This window comes from Protomyctophum bolini, assembly GCF_963924005.1.
Source record: "Protomyctophum bolini genome assembly, chromosome: 6".
NCBI lineage: Eukaryota > Metazoa > Chordata > Actinopteri > Myctophiformes > Myctophidae > Protomyctophum > Protomyctophum bolini.
This window is the reverse complement of record NC_137867.1, coordinates 15,535,642-15,553,115: the sequence shown is the minus strand read 5'-3', so window position 1 is coordinate 15,553,115 and position 17,474 is coordinate 15,535,642. Positions and strand designations below refer to the sequence as shown.

Sequence of the window (17,474 nt, the reverse complement as noted above, 5' to 3'; positions counted from 1 at the left end):
ACCCAGAAATACGTAAACAATTAAATGACTCACTTCCATCTTCTGCATTTCAGCTCGTGGAATCCGCTTCTCAAATTCTTCAAAGTACCTGACAGAGGTAAAAGGAAGCTCTGTCACACTTTCTATATTCACATAAGGAAATAAAGGACGTACTACAGAGCTCAAGCCTGTATACGCCTATATAGTATTTGATGTAGAAGACCTTCCATCTTTACCTGAGTCCTATCTGTTGATGATGGTTTAGCTTGTGTTCAATGTTTTTCAAATCTAAAATAGAAAAAAAGATAGACTATATCATTCATTCATTCATATATACATTTCTATTCTCATAACATATGATGCATAAAAAACTATGCTAGAGAGGCCAGCATAATTACATTTTTCATTATTAACTAAAGTTAATAATGAAACAAAAGTGAAAGATGCGTTTGTCAGCATAACTCATCATTGCAATGAATATTGGAATTGTACAACTTTACGATAACTGTTGCATCTCCTTTTCAGAAAGGCAATGACCATGCTCAGGGATGGTGATTTGCTGTTATACAACTCATACAACATCCGTTATTAGACCCCGTCTTATTTGTACAATAAATGATTACTTCCAGATATTAGCTACTGTATATCTTGTTTTTGCAAGTGGAAGACATATACTTCAAAGTAGGCAAAATACATTTTTCAGTGTTTTTACATATCACAGGCTAAGAACATGTTTTATTACGGCAGCCTTGTTCACAAAATTGTGTGCGTTGATTCCATCAAACCATAATAGCCTTTTCATAAAATTGCTGTGATGCCAATGTGAACTGAAAACAGCTGCAGAACAAACCTTCTAGTGTCTTCACTCCGTCATCAAAGAACTTCCTGGCTGCCGCAGGACTGAGAAAAAAGTAGAATCGAAAAAGTAGTTAGTTGCATGTAGAAACTAAGGGATATATTTAAATGACCATCTTAAATTCAACACGTTCCTGCCTCCACACCCTCAGTGTTCCATTTAGAAAGATAAAGTACAGCATTCTATGTTGTGTGTTGTTTGAATCCTTTATTGCATTTGTACTGTATGTGATACTGTGCTTATTTGTATCTTGTTTATCAAGAAAGACAGTTACATTGTCTGGTTTACAGTCTTTATCACTGCATTTCATTTTTGAAAATCTTCAATAAAATGGATAAAATGAACAGCATTTTAATTGGTCACAATGTATGAAGAGTTTCGATATTGGACTGGGAATTCTTGCAGAATTACATACCCAATTCCAGTAACTCTGGTGAGGAAATTGATGGAGGAGCTTGTGTCATCATTACGAATCTAGAGGAAAAATATACGCATCAGCCATAAATGTTAAGCCACAATCAAAAACGTAATGCACGAGAAAAAAACTCATGAATGCTTCCCCAGACACACCTTCTCCAGTTTCCTTAACTTGCCAGTTTGCAAGAATTCATCAATCTTTTCTGCAATTTTAGCTCCCACACCTTCCTGTGGAAACATGACAATTTGAGTGATGACTCTAAACATGGCATACCTCCATCTCCACTCTGCTGACAAACATATCGATGTCATTTGGCATACTGTCTTGTCTTCACACTACAGTAGAGGGTATCACATTCTCAGAAGGGCATCCTTGTCAAGCTATGTCTCTGGTTAAATGGAGGAATCCTGGTGGACTCACGTCAACCTTCATTAGAAAAGATTAACAATCCCAGTACATCAATACAGAGTCTCTGGTAGTCTGGTCAGTCACCTAGTGACCCCACTGACCTCCCTCTATGACGCATGACACTGGATATGCAGAATGTCGACTCTACAGCTCCTTAGGAATCCCATCCATTCTTCAGGCATGCCATCCCAATTCACTATAATTGAATGGTATAACATTGTAGTGCACTGCATCATTTAATGCATCAATTATACTGTACACACCAGTTTCTTAGCCTCTGTACCACTTTTGATCTTCTGGGGATATTTGGAAATGGTAGAGGCAGCTTTCCTAAACACAGGACACAAGATACCATATATTTAATTTCAAAACAAAGATTGATCGATTGATTGAATACTTAACAGTTTGCAGAGACAAGCACGGGAGAGTACAGTTATACAAGGTCTGTTAATATATGATTTAGAACCAAAAAAGCACGAGCACTATGGCTTGTTTCCATTGGGGTCCTTCTCCTTCATACTCAATTCATCAAAGAAAATAATTGTGAATAGACTAGTAATAAGCAATTTCATTATTGTTCCTGCTTAATAAACTCTGAGAAATTACCACAACCCAAAACTAAAATGTGTATACTATTAAGATAGATAGGCTAACCTCTGGACAATATTAAAACACACATTGGATGACTGTACCTGTATGCATTGTATTTGTGTATGGCTCTGTTGACATTCTTCTCATAATTGGCCAGTTCTGTAAGTGAAAACCTCATCATCAGTCCAACATATTTTCTTTCTGTTAGTTTCGGTTGATTGCCACTAGGTAATTTACCCCCCCCCCCCCCCCCCCCCCCCCAAATTACAAGACCAAATATCTTCAATATTTCAATATCTCCCCAAGCCTGAAAATTTCAGTTTCTACTTAAAGTTTCTTCATTTCTGAAAACATAACATTGTACCCTAAAATACTATCTTTTAATAAATCTATCTTTATTCTGTGTTGCAATTCGCAATTTAAGTAACAATCTGGTGAACAGCAGAGAGCTAGCAGACATTAGACATTAACACGTACGACCCTTATGGTACGACCAAAGTATGCTCCCCGTACCGGTTAGAAAGTCTGTTATCCCTTCGTTCAGGGATTCCTGAGGTGCTTTCCTTTTGCTCATAGTTGATTAGTCCTTCACTTGATCGTATAATGGTAAATATGTTGTTTCTATATATTGTGTGGTTGACCAGTCGGATTAGGAAGCAAATGTCCTGCAAGTCTTTAGCTCAGCTGCTAGCACGTTAGCAGCACGTCAAATGAAGCTAACAATGACTATACGTCACCACGTATGGGGGTGGGACCCGGTGGGACCCCTTTTATTAGTCTATGGGTGGGAGTCGGACTCATCATGGTGTGTCCTTATATAGAGTGTGACACTTTGGCACATCATGCTTCGTGTGTGTGTGTGTGTGTGTGTGTGTGTGTGTGTGTGTGAGATTGATAGAAACACATCTGATTCCATTATTCTTTAAACATGACACGTTTTAATGGTGCAATTTCAAATCTAGAGTTAACACACACACACACACACACACACACACACACACACACACACACACACACACACACACACACACACAACTGAATAATCATTCAATCATCGATTCCTAATCATAATCTAGACTCACTGATTCACAAAAATTAAAACTTAAACCCACAATAAAACAAAAATATATAAAGTAAATACAAAACCGAGAGGAATCTTTATTTTTTTGGTCTGTCTTATGAATCTATTTTGATGAATACTTTGTCCCTGGAGAATATCTTGATGGCCTCCTCCATTTCAGACAGCTTGCTATCCAGCTGAGCGCGGCGGGAACGGATGCTCAGTGTGTCTGTCCTGACAGGAAGAGAGAGCAGCTCACTCACCATGGACTGGTGGGCTGTGGACAAACAGACACAGAGTCACAGAATATTCCATAAAATGAACAGATTCGTGATGAGATGTATAGATGCAGAATATACACTGTAGTCCATAGCACGGCGGAGTCCAGTTGTGTAAGTACAATTTTGAGTTATCTTTTACTTTCTGGAGTATTTCCAATTTTCTGTACTTTTACTTCTACTCCACTACATCTCAGAGTTGCCTCTGAGATGTAGTGGAGTAGAAGTAAAAGTATTATACTTTTACTACACTACAATTATTTAAAAACTTTACTATAGTTACTTTGTATATTTTGTTTATTATTTCAAAACATACTTCGGCCATTTGAAAATAGCTGATCTACAAGATCACAATGAGCTTGTAGATCTGCTATTTTCAAATGATTTGAATGATTACATTTTTAACCCAGACTTTTACTTGTAACAGTGTATTTCCACATTGCGGTATTGATACTGCAATGTGAGCAAGCAACACATGTGAGCAAGCAACACCATTGTGCGGTGGAGCATGAATGAAACTTTACCCTCTTTAAGTGACTGCAGGGTTTCCTGTCTCTCTTGCTCTGGCATCAGGGTGTGACCAGTAGGGACACTGGGATCAGGTGTATTCCGTCTCCTTTCCTCCTCTGCTCTACGCCACTGTTCCTTCCTCTCCTCAAGACTGCATGTAAGAGAGACAGAAGGAATAAATATCAACAAAGAGAAAAGCCAGTCAGAAATACAAATCAGAGAGATTTACCAATTAAATGTATGGAATGTAAATCAGATATTTTGCAGCTTAATATGAGTGAAAGAAGAATACTCACTATTGTGGAACCTGTCCCTTGACTGCACTGGGTACAGATCTATCTCTGAGGTTTGTCAGTGACTGAGACCGACGCAGCACTGTCTTTCCCGCAGTCCGAGCATTATAGTTTATAAAGTCCACGGCCTTCCCCTGAACCTGCAAATGAGAACAACTGTAGCAACAAAAAACATGTGCAGCTCCTGACAGAGGGTATCTACAATAAGAAAGAGTCTGGCTAGTGGCTAGTCTCACCTGCAGGTTTTGGTTCACTGAAGAATTACAAGAGGCTGGACGTTGTAGAGCAGAGGGTGAGGAGCTGTTATGTGGTCTAGGGGGACACGGTGACCCACATTTAGAGTGGGCCCTAAGGAAATGTTGACATTGTGGCTTGGTAGTTGGGCTGGTCTCCTGTATTAAGAAGCAGGAGGACTGAATTATAAAACATGAGCAAGTATAACTCAATCTAGGATTTTCATTTACCACAATTAGACTTCCTTACCTGTTGGACCCTGGATGGGACATCCTTGTATTTGTTGGAGGTCCAGAGTGCTTTGACAGGAACAGGGCGGGAGCATGCTCTTTCAGCCTCCTGCTCTTTGCAGCGCCTTTGGATCTCCCTGAGTCTACGCACATTGTCTTTTCTGTGGTCACGTACCAACAGCTCTGAAATGGAACAAACATAAATTGTAAGAAAAGTTGTTGGTTTCCTTTACAGGCTATTTGAACAGAGTTTAAAAGAAAATACTTTTTATAGGTGAGGACTGAGGAGTCAAGGACTACTACTAGTAACACAGTTGGGCTGTGATATTTTAAGTCTATGTAAACAGATTCAACAGGAGTATTACATACTGATCCCCATTTTATTCATCTTTATCCATCCGACTCTACAGAGATGCACTCATTTTTAGACAAGCTTAATTTTCCAACTATAAATCCTGAGGTTGCTACAAATCATCACCTATAAAAAAATGTATATGCCCAACTTCACGGAAATACAATACAAAGCTCTGTATAACAAGAGAGCTTGACATACTTTCTTTAGGGACATTTGGAGTGAAGGGGACACCATCCAGTTTGAGTAGTGCCCCGACAACGCCCCTCTGTCCTCTCTCCAGAATATGGGTGGCATTAGGGCCAATGCGAGGGCGACGAGGAGGGGTTCGAGCACTGTAGCAGCCAGGGTACAACACAGGGTCCGGGGCCAGGGGGCCTGAGATTAAAGACAAAGTCCCACCAGAGTTTCCCTCTAAACGTCCTCGAGCTGCAGGAAGGAAAGAGACGCATACTGTATCTTTTACAATTCTAATATTGCAGATACATTGCCTGATTGAGGTAGCCTACTTGAAAATAAATTGCATTTGAAATGTTCACTCGCATGCACCCACAAACGCACGCACACACACACACACACACACACACACACACACACACACACACACACACACACGCACACGCACACGCACACGCACACACACACACACACACACACGCAAACACACACACACACACACACACACACACACACACACACACACGCACACATGCACACATGCAAACAGTACAGAAAACAGGCATGTTCTCACATTGAATTGCAATTACAATTATTGAGGTGATTTCAGACTGGCATGACCTTACCAGAGCTGGGACGTTTGTAGTACTCTGGAAAAAGAGAAGGATCTGGGGGAATTGGCCCAGATATCATCGAAGGACCCTCACACATCAGAAGATGCTGGAATTAATAAAGTGGACGTTCACATTTACAGACAGTGCTATAACCTATACAGGCAATAATCAGGCATACAAAATATCTAATGGATTAGAGGAAGGTTTTCGCACTGAGCTTAATATTGCTTGATATCACTTAATAGCCTACTATGAGACTATACAAAAATTAAAATATTATAAATACATTATAGCACATTTAATCTACCGGTATGTTTGGAAACCCAAATAATCAACGTTGCTGCAGCCTGCATGGATACATTAGCTTTGCTTTGCATGCCATTCATGCCATAATCGTATTTGGAAAACGTTGGAATAAATAAAAACTATCTATCAATCTTATTTTCTACAATCAATTTGTAAAATATTGGAACAAGTTATTTAAGTTTGCGTTAGGATAAATAAATAAATAAGATTACCTTTTGGAATGTGTCCAACTGAATGTGTCCAACTGTTGACCAACTGACGATTTTGTTCTCGCAGATTGATGACGCAGTAGTATCAACAACACTCGACACGATCGTCACCATGGCAACCGTGGTACAAACGTACACATCATGAAATCGCTAATGAATGGAAAGTTATTTTCATTCAAATTGTCCATTACCTGGAGTATGTTTTTTGTAGGCGCCATACTTTGGTCATCTAGATTTTTTGTAATTTGGCCATTATACGCATATTTGGTCAGACACTCTTGGCCGCATTAGACAGCTTTGTGGTCACATGCTCATTATAGGTAGGTAGGTGGTTTAGCTTTACTGTCCCATTCAGTCATTCAGGGTATCATGTCCCGGCCAGCGTGACACCACTGCCCTCTGCGGGAGGAATGCTTTCATTGCACCACCAAAATAAATGCGACACAGTCAGGAGCCACACTAATGTATGGACAATAATTATTATTAACCACAACCAACCTATATATATATATATATTATTATATATATATATATATATATTTACTCAATACTCAATTGTTGGAATCATTGAAATTGGAATCTTGGAATCTTATTTGAAAGTATATTTTCTGATACGAAATGGTATATAAAATGCTGTATGCAAGTATTCCTACCTACCACTACCACTACCAGTCCTAATTAATTCTGTTTGTAGGCCTAAGCTACACTTCACTATGCATTATAGCTGGGGAGCCACAGGCCCAAAATTGGACAGGACCTGTGACTTTTTATTTGTGTTGAATAGAAAAAGGAATAGAAAATATTAATTTGGTCATTATGGTCCACAGAATGAGAGGCCTGCTCTACCGAAAACAGTGTGAAAAAAGGTTATGGCCATTTGTGTAGGCCATAGCCACTCCAAATGTGCTGACCTCATCACATTTGTGCTGACCTCATCTGGCCGTTTTTAGGCCAAGGAGTGTTTTCAGTGTTTTCAGAATCATGAAAACCCCCTAGTTTGACATGTCACAATTGTCACATGCTACTTATAGCATGATGAAATTTGGGAATTTTTGTCTTATATAGGTTGTCTATGGTGTGGTATATAAAATGTCCGTAACTTTTTTTTCGCGATTCTGTGGACCTTAATGACCAAGTGAATAGAGAAAACACAAATACAAAGTACGACATGACATCACAGGTTAATCCTTAACCGTTGAGCTTTTGGGTATGTGGCTCCCCGGCTATTAAAACAAATTGCAAATTTTTGTATGGTGGTCATGACTACTTGATGATGACGACAAACAACAAAATGTAAAATGTTGTCAACACAAACATTGGACCATAGGGGGGGGCATTGGACCATACATCTCAATGACAGTTGCACAACTGCCCCGCCCTCGGCGTGCATTGGCGGCGCGTGCGCAGTCCTTGTGTCAGCTTTCTCCTTCACTGTGCCCCATAGCGCGAGCAGAGGTTTGTGAAACTATAGGCGCATCGGTCCATTAATAAAGGTAGGGGATATGAAACTTTTGCCATACTGCATATCGTATCGTAAGCTATTTTTTCATAGAGCTCTAACTGCATGGCAATGACACATATGAGCTGACTCCGGTCATTTGGTTTTGTAATGAGATGGGAGGAGGTACGCTACGCATTCAGCAGGGTGGGAGTAGTGCAGTCTGCAGTAGCCTATGTCAGGGTACAGCAACCTGACAAGATCACATCCCATTATTAACATAACGGAATAGTAAAGTAATCATAATTCATGTAAACAATGACTGAATAATGATTATATAATTGTTTTCTTGTCCGTCAGGCGCCAGTCTTCTTTTACACTAGGCCTAAAGAAAACTAGTCCATAATATTATTTATTTTAAAACAATAGCCTACGAAGTTGCATTCCATAATTTAATAGTAGGACCTACGGGTTATTTTTCGTGAGGATATGTTTTGTGTGGTGTGGGACACGACCATACAGAGAAAGAGGCCTAGTAGTACTGACGCATGAACAATGCGAACCAATTGAAGGTGGCTGTCCCAATCCCATAGGGAACATCTAAGCCCTTTCTGTTCACAAGTAGACGAGCGTCAGCGTTTACAAGCAAAGTTCACCTCGATGCCATAAGTCTGGTTAAAAGCTGGTACGTATAGTTATTTGTGGATAAGCAAGGTCCACATGACAAGGTGTTCTGGTCATCTTTGGCAAATTGTACGCAAAGTCGCAAACCATGGCTGTGATGTCAGCGGATATTGGTTTATCTGGTCGTCGGTGGTATTAGCAACTATAAAGGACAAGGTCAACGAATAAATGACGACAAGAAAGGCAGGGGTTTTATTCGTGAATTAAGTTGCTCGTGGTGAGCCGTTTCTGTGGATATGCATTAGGGTTAGGCAGTAGCACTAGGCTAGGCGGCAAGCCTATAGGCTCCTTGTGGAAAGTCGCTATCCAAAGTACTGAAATCACATTAATTCATCTTTATTGATGTGCACTGTGCAGGCCAGATCTGGGCCCAGTAGTGTGTTGTCCCCATGAATCCTGTGTGTGAAACTGTGAATATCATGTTCATGAGATCAGAATATGATAGTGCAAGTATGGGCCAATGCACTGTACATTCAGGCTATACATTCATATCATGGTGTATCTTGATGGCTTATCTCACTGTTTGTCACACTTTCATTATCCTTAGCATGTTTTGTGTGCTAGTTGCATTCCTGTCTTGTGATTGGGTGATTAATGGGAGTCACTGTGGCCCCTCTGTCTTTAACATTGGGAGTGCTTTTAGTTTGGGTTGCTGAGTATGTAGCCTATGTGGATCTCATTTTTGCTTGTTTGTTTGGGATACAGGATGTTACTTAGTTCAGATGTTTTAATAAGCCCAGTGGGGACAAGGCACCCATTTTGAATCCGCGTGGTCATGTGTTGTATAGTGTCAAATTCACCTAGGCTAAATTTAGAGCAGGATTTGGGGAGGGAGGGAAGACAGGATTTAAAGCATTGAAAACAGACTAAAAGATGGTGGTAAGGAAGAGTGTGTGTGTGTGTGTGTGTGTGTGTGTGTGCATGCGCATGCATGCGTGCTGGCCTGTTTGAGTGTGTGTGTGCATGTGTATGCGCGTGCGTGCTGGCCTGTTTGTGTGTGTGTGTGTGTGTGTGTGTGTGTGTGTGGGGAGGGCGGAGTTAACTGACAAAGACTGTCCATGAATTGCACAAACTCAGCAGAATGCCTGGTGGGATCAGCTAGCAGACAGATGCAAAGTCCCTCAGAAACTGAACAACAGTGCTAAGACAGCATGGGCTCTATCTGCCCTAGCGCAAGTCAGGCCATTATGCCCTCTATGCCACAGAGGACATGAGGGCCCGACTCCTGTTGTGTTAGTAATATATCTACACCACCTCTGAACACAAATAAGACACTTCAAATCATTATAGGAGCAACATGTGCTCTGCAGTCTGTCTATGGTCTGCTCTACCATCCAAGCGGTAACAGAGAAAGAGAGTGACTTTCTTAAAACAAAATAAGACCTGTGGACCAATGTTTTTGTTACTGTTTTTAACGCTTTCAACTTTAAAATAGAAAAAATAGCTACAAGCTCATCTAGGTTTAAAAAAAACAAACAGGTTGAAAGTGTTTAAAAGCTTAGCTAAGCTTAGGTGTTGCATTGTGTTTTACATGCAGGTCGCTTTATCAATAGCCTGTGCACTTAAAGGCCATAAAGTGGCTATACACACTGTATCAACCAATCCTATTTTGTGTAGCACACAAAGTACATAGTGTGTTCATTAACTACTGTCCCCTATACATGAATCATGATGCAATAGTTTGCTAAAGTTACACCTGTTTAGATAGGAGAGTAAGGAGACTATCTCTGACTAGAAAATCTGAAGCTGGGGTCCTGTGAAATGTGCAATGAAGTTTAACTTATACTAGTTGCAAATTTACTTGAAAATCTTCGGCGAGTGACGCAGGCATACATTTCGCTTAACTATACTTTCGACCTTTACGGCATGTTTAAAAATCAGACCAATCTGAAGTGAGTGGTGCAACAGCGCCCCCTGTAGGTACCCTAAACATAGGGACATACAGTCATAGGGATGGACGGACGGACATAGGGACATGTTTCTGGCTTGGAGTGGTTGCACCACTCAAAAATGAAGAAAATAACAATGTTCTTATATAAAAGGTATTTAGGCCGGGCTAAGTGGTTAACTCATAATATACATCACAGAGAATTAGAAAAGCACAACAAGAACCAGTACTGTACACAGTCAGTTGTGACAACAGTGTAAATGCGCGTGCCAAAAATGTGTTCTTGCACGCCCCTCTTCTCAAGAAAGCATGGCAGAGACAAGCGAGGAGAGCAAGGTGGAGAGCAAGGTGGAGGAGCAGCAGCCGCAGCAAGAGCCGCAGCAGCATGAGGCCAGTACAGGAAAGGGCAAGCAGACAGAGAACAAAGAGCACTGTGGGGCATGCAAGCACCACGTGCTCAAGGAACACGGTGAGTTGCGGGACGGAGCCGGTGAGACCAGAGAGAGAAAGGCGAGGACCTGCCATCGGGGTCCCATGAGTCGAGCTGTCCTATAGGGCAGATTCACACTGAGTCCGATTGATTCGAACTGTTCCCGAATACGATTTCCTGGTCCCCGCTGGCCATGATTCACATTGGCCTTGTTTCTTCCGCATCCGAGTACACTTCATTCAATGCTTTCACATTGCAGCGATCCGTATCCGGGTACACTTCAATCGGTCCCAATGCGGTCCCGGGAGCGGTCGGGTGATCCATAATGTGAATCTGCCCCTAGAAAGATCCTCAGCAATCTGCATCCATCCATCTCTCTACCCAAGAGGAACTGACAGGGGAGAGCAGTGTCAGTGCCGTGCTAAAATGAAAATACATTTTAAAAGGAATGATAAAAAGCAGAAAATGTCCTCAAAGTATTCCTGCCCACACATAACATAAAGGAAAATAGATTTTAACACACACACACTGACAGAGCTCTGTGTAGCTGACCCAGGGGACCCTGATGACGGTGTGCAGTAGTGTTAGCTGCTGACTAACCAAATCTGCTTCAACATAGGCATTGCAGCACACATATTGTAGTGCTATTGTTGCTATGGCCTGTTTAGTTTTATCACTTTATCTCTTATGCTGTTAACATTCTTTTTCTGGATGGCTGCTATGGGTTATCATAGTCCAGAATGAATCCTGTTAGCTAAATAACGTCTGCTGCTTTTTAATGGACTGAGGCCAAGGAATCAATAGGGTGGTTGGGCTGTATATATCTCACAGCCGTCAATGTCATTGTATGGCCACTTCGAGAGGATCAGTGCTTTTCCAACTAAACTGACCCATCCATCTTTACATCCCGCTTCAGCTTTTAGCTTTGGTCATCTGTTGGCTTGCAAATGCTGGTAGAAACACCAGGATAGATGTATGTTATTGCTTTGTTTGTCTGCATAGATCATAGATGCTGCTGTGATGAAGTGCTGTGGTTTGTGTGGTTACTCAGCTCTGTAGTCCTGTGTGAACTGTGAAATGAAATGTGGACCCTTTCCTTTTGCCGCTTTTTAGTTTTTAGTGCCTCTTTCCATATTTTCCAGAAGCCTTTTCGATATTATTATGCATTATCTAGCTTGAAACAGGTGAGATGTATCTGTGTATTTGTATCAATGTTTTCATTAGCGAGAGAGATTTTGAAACCATTAACCTGTTTCCACAGGCATAATGGCTGTCCCACCCACATACGCAGACCTGGGCAAATCTGCCAAAGACATCTTCAACAAGGGCTATGGTAAGTAATTAGACTTACAGCTTTTTACCCCTTTTTCGTCGTTGCGCTTATTAATTCCTCCACACACACATTTCTGTGTTGTCACTGCTATTTGAACCTTTTGGCTCACCTGCCAGTGAGGAGCCCCCACTGGGCTCTGTACTGTTCCTCCAGCCAAACACATTTTTGACCTTTTTTTCCGTTTTTGTTATTATCTTTCCAGGCTTTGGGGCCGTGAAACTGGACGTGAAGACCAAGTCCCAGAGTGGAGTTGTAAGTACAAAAGTCATTGGAAGCGTGAACATTTTGAGCTTTATGTCCCGACCTTTGTCTTGGAGCTCTAGTCTACGGTGTAGCTCAGATGGCTGACTCAGAATTATAGCCATGCCAAAATGATGGTTTTGTTGCCTGACATAGTCAGTTTAACTCTAACACACAGAGGGCTGTATTTTGCGTGTCTTAAGTACCAGGTCTTATTCCCTAACTTGAGTAAACTAAAGACCTGGTGGCGTGATCAATGCTCTTTGGACACTCAGAATAGCCAAATGGCATTGATCACGCCTCCAGGTCTTTAGTTTACTCAAGTTAGGGAATAAGACCTGGTACTTAAGACACGGAAAATACAGCCCAGAGTGTCCAACCAGTTTTACGCTCTTTTCCATCAGGTGGTATGCTATGCTGTAGCACTGAAGAAAATAAGCATTTGATCAAATGTTTAGTTACCTCCAAACTACATTGCCCCAATACACTGCTTTCAAAACGTCTGTAAATGTATTCCATCAATGCCAAAAATCACTGCATGCGTCTTCCTCCCCCTCATAGGTCTCTGCTTCATTTTCCTTCAGAAAGCAGATAAACTGGCTAATGTAAATCTTGTGTAGTTCTCTCTAATGCTATCTTTTCTCTGTCTTTTTCCGCTTTCTCTTTGGACATTCCTTGTCAGATGGTAAGAATGTTTGCCAGTCTTTCTGTGTGCAAGTGTGTGATTAAATACAGGTGCATTCAAAGGTAAAGCAGCGATAGTGATTGTGGCTTGAGTGTGTGAGGTGGACATACTTCTGAGTAAATAAATACTTCTTTGCTGCAGTAGCACCTTCAGCTGATACAATATCCTCTGCTGCTAAAACTGTTCTGGCATTGACCTCAGATACACTTAGAAACCAGCTCTACCTAGTTTCCTTCCCCACTCAACTCTCCACAAATCCTCTGTTCCTCAGAAGACTCACTAGTGCAACCACACTTTGTAGCTCCCCACAATAGAGGGTATGCGCGTGACATCATCATACCAGGACAGCCCATACATCCAAACAGAAAAGTCCTATTTGAGTGCATGAAATTACTTTAAACAACATTAAATTCCCTTTGTCACTCACTTTTCCACTCGATTTGACACTCATCTGCCATTCACTTTATGCATGCGCATACTCTATAACCTAGTCATACAGATTTGAAAGGAAAGGGATTGTGTGGCAGAGGAGATGTGTTGAAGTGATGCTGGTGGGGTTTCTTTCAAATCTTTGTTTTCCCCTCTACTACTTTTTCTCTCACCTGTATTTAGCCTACCTGCTGTGTGGTTTTATAATGTTATAGAGTTAACTACTAAATAAAACTAAATAACTTCCCTCTCTCTTTCAGGAGTTTAACACCTCTGGCACCAACAACACAGATACAGGGAAATCAGGTGGCCACCTGGAGACCAAGTACAAAGTGAAGGAGCTGGGCCTCAGCTTCAACCAGAAATGGAACACGGACAACACACTGACAACGGAAGTCACAATGGAGGACCAGGTGAGTAATATGATTATTTAAGGGATATGGTCTAGAAATTATATTGATGAAGAATAGATGAGATAAGCTATAGTTATTACACATTTAGGTAGGGGTGACAGGTTTATTGTCCAGTAATGACCATCTCACTGTACATTATCCTGCTTTACTTCCAAACGAAATAAATAATTTCACATGAAATATATCAATGATTGTATTAGCTTACAAGCTTCCTCAGTTTCCGCTTGTAAGCGTAAACTGAGGCAGAACAGCAGCCTGTTATCGAGAAAGCTTGATTGACCTCTCAAATAATAGCATTATTACTTTTACAGAAACCAGCTTAGCAGATCAATGAAAAAGAAGCATATCTATCTTTTAGCCTTTTTTATACATTCATGCAAGCTCATGTTGGTTTTTCCCTTTTTGCGCTGTGTCTGTGCATAGCTGGCTAATGGATTGAAGCTGTCATTGGACACGTCATTTGTGCCCAACACTGGGTAAGACCCATCCCATTATTCATTAGACAATTATTTAATTCACACTTGATTCACACCTGATTTGATTTGATTTGATTTTTATCGCCCTCTCATCTTCACCCTTGACATTATTTCGGCAGAAAGAAGAGCGGCAAACTGAAGACGGCTTACAAGCGTGACTTCGTCAACGTGGGCTGTGACCTTGACTTCGACATGGCCGGTCCCACGGTCCACGCAGCTGCCGTGCTGGGCTACGAGGGCTGGCTGGCTGGCTACCAGATGGCCTTTGACACGGCTAAGTCCAAGCTGGCCCAGAACAACTTCGCCCTGGGATACAAAGCCGGAGATTTCCAGCTCCACACCAGTGTGTGAGTACTACCGCCAGGGCACCGTCAAGTGATAAATGGAGCAAGAGTGAACATTAGAGAAACTCTGCTCAAGGGGAATGAACTTCAGGATAAACCCCAGTGACACAGACATGGATTGTTTCCTCTCTACTATACTAGTGCTCATGTGGTGTTGTGTTTCAGTAACGACGGCACTGAGTTTGGCGGCTCCATTTACCAGAAGGTGAACGGCAACCTGGAGACCGCCATCAACCTGGCGTGGACAGCCGGCAGCAACAACACGCGCTTTGGAATTGGAGCCAAATACCAGCTAGATAAGGACACCTCATTGGCTGTGAGTACTGGTTTCAGCATGCGGTCGGGGGAAGAGTTACACTGTCACAAGAACAAAAGGGGATGTACAATAATAAGCTAAAGTGTATTGGACTGGACTTATACAATACATTATGCATACTTGTAGTGATTACGTATCTGGGTGTTATAGCCATGTACGTACAAGTACATGAAGAAGTACATTCTGGAGTGTTATTATTGTCATTTTAATTTGCAAGTTAAAATAATATTCTTTTGTTTGCATGCTTTTACTGTGCATACAAGTATATTGTTATCAAATACATGATTCTTTTACTATTTCATGTATCTGCTTCTCACAGACCAAAGTCAACAACGCTTGTCTCGTTGGCGTTGGTTACACACAAACCCTGAGGCCAGGTAAGTGCATCACTGTCTCTCATCCTATCCTTTCAAATTAATAACTTATAATCACCGAATTCTACTAGAAGAGTCCCCCAGGAGTCTATACTAGACCTGCTCCTTTTTTATCTCTACATGAAATGTATTTGCCAAAAATAGCCGATCTACAAGTAGTTATTTTTTGCTGAATGTTTGTGTCAGAATAGGGGTGCATGGATTCATGTGGTTAAGATGAGCTAGAATGGCTTTACCAATATATTTTGAATCCCTGGAGAATGCTTTCCCTCAGCCCAATTTGCACAGAAAGGCCTTATCTCAAACATTGCTCTGTTGCACAAGAACGGTACACTTACTTTCTGGAACTGATACACTTCCCCACAGGTGTGAAGCTTACTCTCTCAGCTCTAATTGATGGAAAGAACTTCAACGCTGGCGGGCACAAAGTGGGCATGGGCTTTGAGCTGGAAGCATAAGCCCCAAGATGACATGGGGACAGCAAGGTGGAGAAAAGAAAAAGTAAAGAGCCCATATGTGAGGAAACCTCAAACAACCACACAGAATCACCTTGAGAAGTCTCCCTTCTGAATGCTACACAGACACACTCTGACACTCACACATTGTTTGGCCTTAACCCTACAACCTCTTAGCACCACCCAAGACCTCCGGGACTGTAATTACTGACTGTTGAGATTTTCTTTTCTGTTCTTTTACCAATAATACGGCAATACCTGTTTCCAATTATTTATTACAGTATGGGAACAGAACGGGGTTAGTTAACATTTAAAGGATTTTTTGTCACATTTTTCCGAAAAACGCGACAAAAAAGGTTAATAATAAGTAGTGTCTTAACTTAACTCCTCAAATTATTGCAAAATGTTTTACCAGTCTGGCCAGGCAAATTGTGTTACTTTGGTAGAAGAGTGTAATTTAAAATTTGTCCTGCTACCTATCTCATCTTCTATTCTTTACCTTCGTTGTGCTTGATTTGTGACCATCATCAGCAGCCTCAGATCACATATTGAGTCTACATTTTGATTGTTGATAATGAGGGTGGAAGATAAATTTGTTGTGTTTATGGTGTGTTTGTTGTACGTTCTTTCCAAGTCATGGAAAAGTACTTTTGTTTCAATTCCTGCACCTTCCCAGACAAAGGGAGTTTTATTGTCACATTGACAAGTAGCTACACTACAGTGATTGTAAAAGGACACAATTAAAGGACAAGAACTAACCAGAAAAACAAAGAGGTGAATTAAAGCACAGTGTTCAATCCCTTGAACACTGTTCTAAACTGTGTAGCTTCTGCTGCCTGAAAACCTCTATTTTAATTCTGGTCCTGTGGTGAAGAATCTTTTTGAGGGTCAAGGCAACTGTGGAATTCTGTCATCTCTTTGTCATGTCTCTCTTTGTGTCCTGTACCCATTTAAACTTTACCGCAACCACTTTTGCTGTGCTTCGGTTAGGGATGGTTGTCAGTAGTTAGTCCAGCTAAAACGGATTTTAATGAATTTATGGAATAAAGAATGTCAAACTCATTGGTGTCCATTGAGTTCTGTCTTTCCACTTTGAATTTTAAGACAGCAGAAATATTTAAAATACAATATATTTTGAATCATTATGGAAATGTATTAATAGTTGTTTTCTTTCTAACAATGACAATCTTTCAGCCATTCGATATTATGGAGTTGGAGAGGCTTATTGTCGGTATCAGTTGAGAATGCATGAAGCCCTGTTTCGATGCACTAAACCCTGGAGGATGGATGAGCAACACCTGTCATCAGCTCCCAGTGCTTACTACACGATTTACTGCGCTACTCATAAGCTGATGTGGCTGTGCCTTGGATCAAACAACCTTAGGCTCAAAATGCTCTACTGATTGAGCTACCCAGATACATACTTTAACCCATTCTGACCTGAGATCAGATTC

At 41.1% G+C, this 17,474-nt stretch overlaps 3 protein-coding genes across 5 annotated transcripts in view; 1 reads left to right on the top strand and 2 right to left on the bottom strand.

Annotated features, from left to right (window-relative positions):
- Nucleotides 1-17,474, bottom strand: part of polb (polymerase (DNA directed), beta) — a 205,665-nt gene that overhangs the window by 4,851 nt on the left and 183,340 nt on the right. The window contains exons 2-9 of one of the 2 annotated variants that reach the window (XM_080766754.1): nt 2,766-2,931; nt 2,354-2,411; nt 1,925-1,991; nt 1,406-1,480; nt 1,251-1,309; nt 830-879; nt 216-267; nt 34-88 (exon numbers count right to left, since the gene is read on the bottom strand). In XM_080766754.1, the coding sequence (XP_080622880.1) occupies nt 34-88; nt 216-267; nt 830-879; nt 1,251-1,309; nt 1,406-1,480; nt 1,925-1,991; nt 2,354-2,411; nt 2,766-2,826 (477 nt within the window). In that variant the 5' untranslated portion in view covers nt 2,827-2,931. Of the gene's footprint in view, nt 1-33; nt 89-215; nt 268-829; nt 880-1,250; nt 1,310-1,405; nt 1,481-1,924; nt 1,992-2,353; nt 2,412-2,765; nt 2,948-17,474 lie in introns of those variants that run through there. The other variant, XM_080766753.1, reaches the window with a different exon arrangement.
- enkd1 (enkurin domain containing 1) lies at nt 3,429-6,102 on the bottom strand (the record flags this gene model as incomplete). Its single annotated transcript, XM_080765709.1, has 7 exons — nt 6,013-6,102; nt 5,411-5,638; nt 4,877-5,040; nt 4,630-4,806; nt 4,397-4,533; nt 4,115-4,251; nt 3,429-3,589 (listed from the first exon to the last, which is right to left on the bottom strand). Exons 1-7 carry the CDS (start codon nt 6,095-6,097, stop codon nt 3,429-3,431), a joined length of 1,089 nt encoding a protein of 362 aa, XP_080621835.1. The 5' UTR covers nt 6,098-6,102.
- vdac3 (voltage-dependent anion channel 3) lies at nt 7,922-17,082 on the top strand. 2 transcript variants are annotated; one of them, XM_080765434.1, is made up of 10 exons: nt 7,930-8,008; nt 10,830-10,994; nt 12,217-12,288; nt 12,491-12,540; nt 13,903-14,055; nt 14,479-14,531; nt 14,651-14,878; nt 15,041-15,191; nt 15,511-15,568; nt 15,932-17,082. In XM_080765434.1, the coding sequence occupies exons 2-10, from the start codon at nt 10,835-10,837 to the stop codon at nt 16,021-16,023; spliced, it is 1,017 nt and encodes a 338-aa protein (XP_080621560.1). In that variant the 5' UTR covers nt 7,930-8,008; nt 10,830-10,834; the 3' UTR covers nt 16,024-17,082. The 2 variants fall into 2 exon arrangements, with proteins under 2 accessions (XP_080621561.1, XP_080621560.1); XM_080765435.1 differs by lacking the exon at nt 10,830-10,994 and having other exon boundaries at nt 7,922-8,008.

What these genes read in the sequence shown, in the direction of transcription:
- vdac3 (XM_080765434.1), top strand. Translation starts at nt 10,835, where the DNA reads ATGGCAGAGACAAGCGAGGAGAGCAAGGTGGAGAGCAAGGTGGAGGAG. An exon ending in CCAAGTCCCAGAGTGGAGTT is followed by an intron (nt 12,541 to 13,902) that starts GTAAGTACAAAA and finishes TCTCTCTTTCAG; the next exon opens with GAGTTTAACACCTCTGGCAC. An exon ending in AAGTCACAATGGAGGACCAG is followed by an intron (nt 14,056 to 14,478) that starts GTGAGTAATATG and finishes GTCTGTGCATAG; the next exon opens with CTGGCTAATGGATTGAAGCT.